At 35.9% G+C, this 11,227-nt stretch overlaps 1 protein-coding gene across 1 annotated transcript; it reads right to left on the bottom strand.

Annotated features, from left to right (window-relative positions):
• Window positions 1–2,561: 2,561 nt before the first annotated feature.
• On the bottom strand, window positions 2,562–4,475 carry LOC130738734 (U-box domain-containing protein 21-like). Its single transcript, XM_057590870.1, has one exon. It carries the CDS (start codon window positions 4,314–4,316, stop codon window positions 2,997–2,999), a length of 1,320 nt encoding a protein of 439 aa, XP_057446853.1. The 5' UTR covers window positions 4,317–4,475; the 3' UTR covers window positions 2,562–2,996.
• Between the last annotated feature and the right edge of the window lie 6,752 nt (window positions 4,476–11,227).

The following is an 11,227-nucleotide window of genomic DNA, read 5'->3' as shown; positions in this document are numbered from 1 at the left end:
GAAAAATATTAGTCAAAGTGGGGAGGTTTATGCCAACCAAGATGGTGATGTGACAATGTAGGGAAATACGCTTTACACGAGGCTTGTCAGACGACGCAACTAATGGTACGAGAAGATGCAGCTAATGGTATGAGGCAAAGCGGGTTCTGAGGCTAATACATGCCCCACCTTAAGCTTGTCTAAACATGTACCACTTGAACTACTTACTCGTTGTACCTAAAGTTGTAAGTTAATGGCATTTTATGATTCACAGGTTATCCTTGGCAATGCATTTCTAATTTAAATCCTTCATGAGTTACTAGCGAATTTCAAAGATAGTTACTATTTTCAAATGATTATCCTTACTAGGATATTTTGAATTCTAACTCTCTCAGAATATAATCCTCGGAAAATCTAAGATTTGATAGTCCACAAAACAATCAAATCAAAGCTAGCACGTTTGATTGAAACTTGAAATTTGAGAGCCTGGTAATTGAACTTCTAGACTAGGTTATAATTAGTACTACTAGAACCAACAAAACGGCAATCTGATCCACTAAATTCTAGTATTGTCAAATGTGTCGGTTTTCAAATTTCAAGTGTGGAAATTGAAACCTTTCGGCGTGCAAATTGGATGAGGTGAAATGGTTTATTTATTCATTACGAAGCTTTAATTTTCAACCCCATACGCGTTGTCTTATAATTAGGACACAATTATCATTCATTAATATATTAATTAAGTAACACGCTCTACTGACTAATTTTATGATTCAAATTTCATGTTTTATATCAAAGATTTGCATAGGGGTGGGAATATTGTAATTTTGTGCTCAGGCTGGTTTTGGATTGTAACTCTTATGCTGCAGTGTGAATACAAACAACAGCTCCCATTTGCACATATAATCTATATCTGGGCCAACAAATTTGCATATCCCATGGTGCTATTTTGTCTCCTCATATTTGTTTATCAGATCATGTGATTCACATTCTGAATCCTCCCAAGCCGTTTTGTATAAACGGCAATGTGAAATGGCAAAAATGATTTCAAATTAAGTAATACTATTCACACTGGTTTATGACTTCAAATTATGCATAATACCTGCATGGTTTATATTTAACTGCTTTGCCGCATAGATTAGTGCTAAATAGCATGGTTAAATATTCATATGGTACAAACTAGACACGACTGATCATATATTTAATTTCATTGGCCAACTCATTGGAAAAAACTTTTGAGAATGAAAAAATGTATTGACCGTTCCTCTTACCACTTGGTACACTGATTGTTGGGGTAAAATATTAGTTTCACGGTACCAGCGATGGATGATGCCTTGGTCAACAACAACAAAAAATCAATTTAAGTACTTGTTAATATATACGGGAAACTTTGTTCTTAAGGAAATGATGGTTACACTTACGTATACGGTTTTTGTCGACATTTAATCGACATATGCATTAGCGGTAGTTTTTAACCGCTGAAAACATGTATGTTGAGAGAAAATAAAATTCTAACATGTGATAACATTATTTTTTAGTGATGTATGCATGTTTTGAAATTCTTCTACAATTGATTTTAAAGCTATAATCAATAATAATGAAAAGTTTCTCTTAGCAGAAAGGACAATGCTTTAAACATTCTTATGTCACAGCTCCGTATTATTCCATCAATAAGACATGAACAAATAGGCATGGAAGTAAGTCATGACAGACCATGTGCGGCTTAGGCCTATCCTGCATTATAAATTTGTGACCTAAGCTTTTCGATCTTAGGGCCGGTTGTAGGCCAAATTTTAAGATATGACATTATCTTTTTGATGCTATGTTTTTTACCTACTAACATGTTTATATTTCTATTTAATAGATTGGCCTTCTTAAAGATGATAATAAGTCGACATGCTAACAGTCCTATGGGCTATAACATAGCTATAATAAGATATACTTTTTTAGGGTTTTGAAATGTAACATGCATGTAATAATGTGAGAAGAATGGAAATCTCCAACACGCCTTTGATTCTTTGAGAGACTTGTAGTGTCATGGTGATACTTGGAGCAGTGTGTGTGCCATAAAAAAATAAGCCCTGGCCTCTTAGGATTTGTACTCTGCATTTAAGAGCGGGGACTCTGGTAACAGACTCAAACTTCTAGGGTTGATAATTTCGTAAGTCATTAATAAAGTAAGTTGAATTTCTAAGACTCTAATTTACATCTCATCTATTTTTTGAGTTCATTCCAACAAGTTAACATGTTGGACTAGACATGCTTTTTTTTATAACCTAAATCCAACCTATTAAGTCAATGAATCTTTTTAAAAAGCCTAAGCTTGGAATGACCATCTAAACCTATGCACTTCACATAATATTTTCCCTAATAATATATAATATATAGAAAAAGGTGTCCACATTTTTTTATTAGTACTTTTTTAACAATATATATTTGGAAATTGATCATATTTAAGATTTTAACCTGAGAAAGTGATGTGAAAATTGTGTCAATCTTATCTCCTCCTAAACAATTAATAGATGAAAGTTGAAACCTATCAAAATATATGAATATCTAATATGAGTGAGATAGACACAGACATGTAACAGAACTCATTCCCATTATATTCAACTTTGGATTATTGAACTGGTTGGTTCAAGTTCAAATATGTGGACTATTGTAAACTTGCAGTAGACTAAAATCTTCTCTCTGTCTCATTCCAGACCATGCAGTACAATTTTATTTTATTTTTTTATTATTCAAAAAAAAAAAGATATACAAAAGAATGTTATTTTAGATGTTTCCTATCTATTTATGGATTCTTTGAATCCCATGAGTAGTTGAGTACGAGCAACAGCAGGGATCCATGAGCCCAAAAACATGTACACATAATTCATCATACTCCTAGGTAAAATAAAAGTGTATGTATAAAAATTCTTCTACAATTAATTCAGAAGCTAGAATCAGTTATGGTAATGAGAGTAGCTTCTGACTAGTAGAATTAATTTTGAGAAAAAAGAAACTGATCCAAACTGAGTTTAAAATGATCTCTTGAGATTCTTGAAATCTGAGTCTATGCATTCCAAGTCAGCCCTGTAAGGATTCAGCAGTTTGAGAAGCTCAGTTGCTCTCTCCTTGGTCTCCTCAGTACAACCAACTTGCAGCACCAACAAGAGCTTCTGAAAGGCACCAACTTGAAGTGCCTCAACCAAAACTCTCCCTTCATCATCATCATCTTTTTTCTCTCCAAACTTGCACAGCTTCCACATAGCAGAAACAGAGTACCCTGTGCTCAATGCAGAGACTCTCAACAGCTTCTTGACCAACACAGGAATTGTCAAATCATTACCACAAGCCTTCACCCTCCCTTCTTCAATACTGCAGAGAGAGTCCAAGATAGCCAAAGCCTTCTCACACATGCTCTTTTCTGAGTCAATGAGAATGTCCAAAAGAGAAGAAACCAAACCCAATTCCACAAAAGCCAATTTCACCTTCTCACTAGAAGAGTTTGAACTACACATGTACCAAACTATTCTTAATGAAGCTTTTGTGATTTTTGGGCTAATCCTCTTGTTGATGAACTCTACCAAGAGCTCATTGGCTCCTTCAATCTCTGAGAGAGCCTTTACATGGTTCTCATCACCAAAAGAGAGAAGCTCTTTCAATGCAACAATGGATTTCTCTTTCCCCTGAAGATCTTGGTGCTTCAAAAACCAAACAATGCAATTTAAAGAAGCTTGAGACCCCAGAGATTTCTGAGCCTCCAACTGAAGTGGAAACATCCAATTCAGTGCTGACAGAATCTCTTCAAGAACAAGAACATTCCTCTCCACAGAATCATTTGCAAAAGCATCAAAAGCTGAGGCTAATGCACCCGGTGCTCCATTGTCCACTATGATTTTCTTGTTCCTCTCGCTCTCTGCTCCCAATCTCTCAATCTTCTGCACCAATTCTAAACAACCATATTGATCAAAACGCTTTGATGATGCCTTCACTTGAAAAAGAAGATCAGAAACTTCCATTGGGCTAATGGGTGTTCTTGGAGTTGGGATTCTCTCAACTCCATGTTGCCTATTTGCCACACACCAATCTTGAATCATCATCCTTAAAGAATGGTTTGGGATCATGTCAAAATTCTTCACAATCTGGTTTGTAACAGGGCACGTGTAGTTCCCATCATCAAACCATTTTTCAACACTGTCACGATCATAGGTGATTCCAGTGGACAATGTTACAGGATCCTTCATCAAATCAAGAGAAATTGGGCACCTGAAGTGATTGGGAATCTCCAACTCAACTTTAGGCCTTGAATTTTTATGGTGGCTGCTACTCTTCCTTCTTCTCCAACCCAACACCATCTTCACAGATTGAGATAGAAACAACCTGATGAATGAAAACACGGTGGCTATGTTGTTTTTGTGAGGTGAGTTGTGCTTTTAGCTGATCAGGTTTGAAACTTTGTAAGAGAATTTTGATGGGTCTTCTTCAATTGGGTTTGTTCATGTGTATGTGTATGGTGGCTATATATATATATATACCCACTTGAACACGTAAATATTTTCTATGTCTATGTCTCGTGTGTGTTTGTTTATATGCAATATACACTATACAGGGTCAGGGTAGGGTCAGGGTAATTGCTTTCATACAAAGAGTGTTTCTGTTCAAATGTAGACCCCAACAGAAATATTCTTGCATGGGAAACGTTCAATTCAAATTGAGGATAGAGAGAGGAGAAAGGGTCTTTAATTTTGGGTAGTAAAAATAGTGAGGATTTGAATGTTGACCACTGAAGGTTTGAAGAACACCTCTAACAGTCAAAGAGGGGGAATGGGTAAAACACAAAGCCAAACCAAAGCATAGTTTGGGTTGTTTCTGGCATGTTAGACCTCGGTGACACACGCTTTCCACTATGGAATAAGACCAATACAACACGTACATATATTATATTTGGGATTAGGGCAGATCTATATGATGCCCTCTAATTTAGGGTTCGAGGTTTCATGTTATCACCTTCACGCAATCACAATGTTTGAATCGTACAATTAAAATTGACTGACTCGTATTTTTAATAAGATTAGACCGTAGACATGTCTTTAAATTTAAGTCGTTCAATCAAAATTCAACAACTCAAATTTCATGAATGTATGAATGTAAAAATTCTCAAACTGAAATTCATTTTCCTAATTTAGAGGGATAGAGATATCCTTTGCTTATTCATGTTAAATTATTTAACCCAAACTTTATCATTGATCATTTGGACAACCTCATTTCTTCTTATTGATTAATTACTATCAAATAACAACACTCATGGACCCATGTTTAGATTAACTAAACTCCAGTTAAAAAAATTCAAAACAGAAGTTTCATTCCAAAATTAATTTTGTCTTTATATTTTATTTTATTTTTTAAAACAAAAGATATATGATGTTATATATAATAATCGATAGTACACACAACACACACTAAGGAGTGCATAATCCTCCAATATTACAAAGCCGACCCTAGAAGGATCATTCCATACCAAATAAAGACCTACGAGAAGGGCAACTACCGGGGACCTAGGCGTGACAAAAGTCACAATAACCCAACAAAAGTAGAGCCACAACCATATTAGAGGAGACGCAAATCAGCACATACATCGACCATCAAGCGAAGGCACCTAAAACCGCCCCTACAACCGCGCGACGACACCTGAAGGACCCAACTCTGCCACCGCCGGCGCAAAACCGCTGCAGAAGACCCTGAAAAACACTACAAACCTAGAGAACCCCAATTGACACCTCCTTGCCACCACCATTGAAACTGTTCAAAGCATCAATCGAAACGGCCCATAGAACATGAACACCACGCGAAGGACATGATAACCGCGAGCACCGAATCGAGCCGATCTGGCCTCAACATGCAAGCACAGATCTAGGATGACAACAAGGCCACCACAAGCACCGATTCGAGCAGATATGGCCTCAACAGACACGAACAGATCTGGGTAAGCCAAAATAAACAGAGGCAAGGCAAGAAGCGAGGTGGTGGCGCCACGAAGAGAGCGACGCACAACCCCAACCAGCGGAACCTGAAAAATCGAAGCCTGAAGCAAAGGATCTGAGAGAGAAACCCACCACTGAAAGCAAGCTCCGGCGGCCACCTACAGTCGGTCCCTTTTGAAGAACAACGATTCCTGCAGACACGACGAGAAACCAATGGCGGCGGCAACGGACCACAAAGCACATGCCTGGAGGGTGAGGAAACCGGAGGTAGAAGGACCGCCGAGACAAGAGGTGAGCGCGGCCCAGATCAGCCGCTCCAAGAGAGAAACGGCAAGGGCAGCCCGCCACCTTATTGAAAGCTAAAGAGTGCGAAGCGGAAAGGCCAGAGAAGAAGAAAGGTGAGAGAACGAAAGGGGTTGCCGCCGCGTATAGTGGCGGCGCGGCGGACACCCAAAGGGAATAGGTCAAGAGCGAAGCAGAGGAGAGAGGGCAGAGCTTCTCTCACTAAAACCACACGAAATTTTTTGTCTTTATATTTTATTGTAGAAAAAATTCAGGTTAAATATATATTTTTTTTTGGTGCATCGGAAAATAGGTTAAATATATTTTAACATCATAAAACTATGAAATTTTTTTATACAACCATTTTAGATTAGAGTGTATAAGGGACAAAAATATATTTAATTCAAAATTTTCAAACATGCCGCAAAATTTTGCATTATAATATACGCTATCACATTTTTTTCTTCCTCAAATTCTTCGATGCACGTATTATTATTTTGACTTTTTGGTCTTCTTTGCATATTTTTTAATTCTTAGCATAGACCAATAGGCTGGCTTGTTAATGATGAAATCGAACTTATTGTATATTTAATTTCATGTTTCCCTTTTAAAATAAAAAGTAAAAAATGATTTTGTAAGATACATAATTTCTATTAGTCCTGAAAATTATCCCATTTTAATTTGTGTCAAGTGGATCATTATTATTTATTGGAACAAAGTTTTCCTAAAGTCAGGTCTAAACTTTATTTGAGAAAAACAAGCCTTTTACCACTTCATAATCAGCTAATATTAAATAAATAAACAATTTAAAATGTAGGAAAATAGTTATCACTATTTACCGAAACAATGAAATGAGACTAAAACGAGTGGAATATAAATTTGAACATGCATGTACGTCATTAATTAACTTCATGCAAGGTTTGTATACAAATGGAGTCACCGCGCAAGTTAACTTTATACACGAAACAGACTTGATTCTCCTAAAAGAATGACATGTGAATAATGCACCAAGATTTTGATGTATAAATAATATCTACCTAATAACTAATGGTTGGCAACAGAGATAGAAGATGCCAAATTAAAAATTGATTTATTCATTATTCAATATCTTCTTTGAAAGTGGAGGGAAGGAAATAGTCGACACCTTTTCATAATCTATTTTGCTTTTGAAACATAGTCTATTGTTTAGTCCAAAACATCGTGTTTGCTTTATTTGTTTAATTTGAAATTTGAAATTTTGAATTAGCTAGAGATCCTGAAATATTATGTCATATACACGTGAAGACTCTGTTAGTTAATCTCTTTAGCATATGCGATACTTCGTGATTCAATTTTATGTTCTAGATGTTGAATATAGTGTGTTTTAGGTTTGGCATATCAGATAAAGTCGGTGGAAATACGCGGGAGACTTATCTATTATTTTTATATAGAAATTTGGATTTATGATATTAATTAGTATACACTATAATGTAAATGATTTCATACTAGCTATCACTCAATTACATCACACATTTTCTCCATCTTTCCAACCCTAAACTTGTTTCTTTCCCCTTTCTTTCAATTCATTTTCATCAAATTATTAATCATATCTCTTGTTTTTCTCTATCGGTCTATATTTTTTTAAAGTGAATACCAAAAACTCTCCTCGTGCTAAAATGCTTCTAAGCTTCATTTATTAAAACAAGGAATACTAAGACTTTGTCTGGTTTTTCCGTTATAAAGTATAAAAACATGAAAATAACACATTTGGAGACACTTTTTGTTGAAGTATGACTAAACAAAAAGTGTCCCATGATATGTTATTATCTTATTTTCATACTTTTAACTGATAAGCCAAATAGACTATGAATGTGGGTAAAAAAAATTGTACAAACTTATATAACGAGGGTTGTTGGTTACTACCATGGATAAGGGTGGGCAAAAACTCAAAGGCCGACTAAATCTGCACAAACCGTATTGAAAAAAAACAGCACATTGTCGGGGCAGCAAAGGATTATTAGATAAAACGAGGTGAAAATAACAATTAATTATGGGTAATTTAACTACAATTAGTTTAGGTTTTGAAATAATACATACACCCATTTAGTTTGTCACCAATTTCCCTTGGGCGAGCTTCTTTTTTGGATTTGATGGCCAGTCTATGTTCATGTATTGTGTGAATGATTATGGAACATACTCGATGTCTTCCAAGTTGAGGTATAATTTTATTGCCCTTGATTGGAACTCGTCCATGGTAACCTTACATAGCCGATAAGGTCACGAACGGTCTTGGTGGGAGAGCTTCCAACGATAAATGAAATGTGATGTCGGGATTGCGATTGGGAACCAAGCCCGCCTCTTTATTAAAGTCAATAAGGAAGTTATTGAGCATCACTTTTCTTCCTTGCCTCATTCTAGTTGCAGTTTTAGAAGTTTTGGGTAAGTCTTTACTTGACACAAATTGGCGGATGAACTAAGAACAATGTCATTTCTAGCACCAGATGGATCCTAGAGGAAGCGACTAAAAACAACGCAATGCAGCCTTCCTTAGGGTTGAAGGAAAACACTAGCAGATCAAATGGTGTGACACCCCGATGAAACTACATACATCCATAAAAGACATACACGTGCTCCTGCGGGTAAGAGTCCCTGAGGTATGATTTGGTGTTCGAGGGACATACAAATTTAATCAGTATTCGGTAAGCATGATATCTCACTCAAAGGATTACGAGCTAGGGTTGGTCCTTCGGGCTTCCAGCCATCATTATGGGGTTGAGCAATGGTTTTCGCTTTAGCTAGACTCACAAATTCTTCTTCGACATTGGATTGTCTCCCTCCACACTCCAAATGCCAGATCCTAGTTTCCAACCTTTGGATTACCTCTTCCAAGATCATACTTGGTGGTGCTTCTTAGAATTCTTTAATGCTTCTCGAGTGTTCCATCTCTCATATTTGTTGGTGAAGCCTCCTTAGTGCCTCGTTGGGGGGAAGAGACTAGAATTGGTCGGCTCCTCTTCTTGCATCTGGTAGGTTGGAGTTGGAGTATTGATTCGTGACTTCTCATCATCTTTTGAGAGATTAGTCGGGTCATGTCTATCTACGACATCTTCTACAAAACCTTCTAGCGGTCTGCCAAGATCTAGCTATGATATAGCTATCATCATCTTTTGAGAAATTCGTGACTGCTCATCATCTTTTGAGCGATTCTTTGGAGGTTGTTCGTCTTCTCTCCATAAACTCTCTCAAACATCTTATGTTCATAAGCTGTCTGCATAAACTCTTCCATTCAGACAGCTTATTTTCTAGGTATGAGCTTATTCTTTATCCAAACGGGGCCAAAATATACTAGTTTGCACCTAATATTACACTTGCATACCGGTAACCTTTTAATTTACCATTAAGATGCAATAAAACAATAAATTACAATTTATTCTAAAAATTATTTTGTACTTACAGAAATCCAAGTAATATTAAAATTATTTGGTCTTATAAGGTTTAGGACTTTGAGTATATGTGGAAGTCGTTTGACCAAATGGAATATTCCAGTAGTTAATGATGGAAGAAAATCAAGAAAAATTATTGATCCGACTATTGAAACAAATTCAAGGGTCGTAATTGATGCATAACAAAATAAAATGACATCTGATTTGATTTCTTTTTCTCATGCTATCTCCACACTCAATAGACATAAGACTAATCTTTAAGGACTCAAAAATTACGTAACTCAGCACTAAATATTTAGGGAATCTAACTATTTATTAGTTGTGCTATACCTTACACCTTATTAATAACAAATGTTTACTTATTGTTATATTGCCAGGGTTCATGGAATTACTAGGACTCATAGGAGTCAAGTTATGACAAAAAAAAGTGTACACTATAGAAATGAAGGAAACGGTCATCTTAGGGTATCAAATCTTATTTTATTAACTTTGAATAATAGGACAATTCAATAAACTATTTTACATTCAAGCCATACGCAGTGTTATGGTCTCAAGCTTACCAAACTCACCATTCTTGACATCTTCAAATCATGCCATTACATACATTAATTGCGAACTCTACCCCTTTTCCTTCATAGTAAGCAACCGTTTTTAATTAAGTTTCTTTTTTCGGAGGAGTAATGATATATACACACCTCCTTATTTATACACTTCATTTTCACTTATTTTTATTTCTATCTCTCTCCTCTTATCATCTATCACATCTTATACTTTCTCTCTCTTACTTTTTCTTTTCTTATTATCTCTCTCCTCTTTCACCTCTTTCCACCTCAATTTAGAGGTGTGGATAAATAATTATTGCTTTGACTTCCTTCCGTGTGCAAAGAGATCAAGATGGCGGCGTACCATCACCATTCTCTCTGATTTGGTGACATGGACGAGTTCTTGCTAGCTACCACGGGAAAGATGAGGAAGGAAATTAAATATGAGTATAGTTGACGTATTTTCACAGGCACAGCTGAAATTTATGAGATTATTCTCGAATATCATATTAAGTGGTAGATTTTTTCCAACAAATCATTTTTCATACACACAGTTAAAAGATTTAACCTCTGACTAAATAGTTAAGATGTTCAAAAATCCACTAATTATTTTGGGACTTGTACTAAAAATATGTATAGAATTTGAGTAGAATATTACAATAATTTTCTTCATTCTGTATTTAAAGAAAACACATTTAGCTTGATTGATTTTACCGTGAGAGTCTCACGGTTACTTCTAGAAATAAGCTATAAAATGTAGCTTCTGGAGTTATCGTGTTTTGAATTGTGTCACCACCAATCCAATAACTATTTTACATGATTCATACTCGTGAGTCGTGTCAGTAGCAACCTTAAGAGTTTAATTTTAACTCTGCATTATTAGCGGAAGAATTTACATAAACATTTATGTTGGCACAATAAAAACTGTGAAGTAAGCTGAAAAGACGTGTTAGCTGTGACATACATAGCCTTTGAGATACTAGCCGAAGCATAAGAATTAGTCATTGGCTTGGCGGGGAAACTTAGCCGCTTGAAGAAA

The sequence above is a fragment of the Lotus japonicus genome, chromosome 2 (assembly GCF_012489685.1).
Source record: "Lotus japonicus ecotype B-129 chromosome 2, LjGifu_v1.2".
NCBI classification, from domain to species: domain Eukaryota; kingdom Viridiplantae; phylum Streptophyta; class Magnoliopsida; order Fabales; family Fabaceae; genus Lotus; species Lotus japonicus.
Note: the sequence above shows the minus strand (reverse complement) of the source record. Positions and strands in the feature narration are given on the sequence as shown.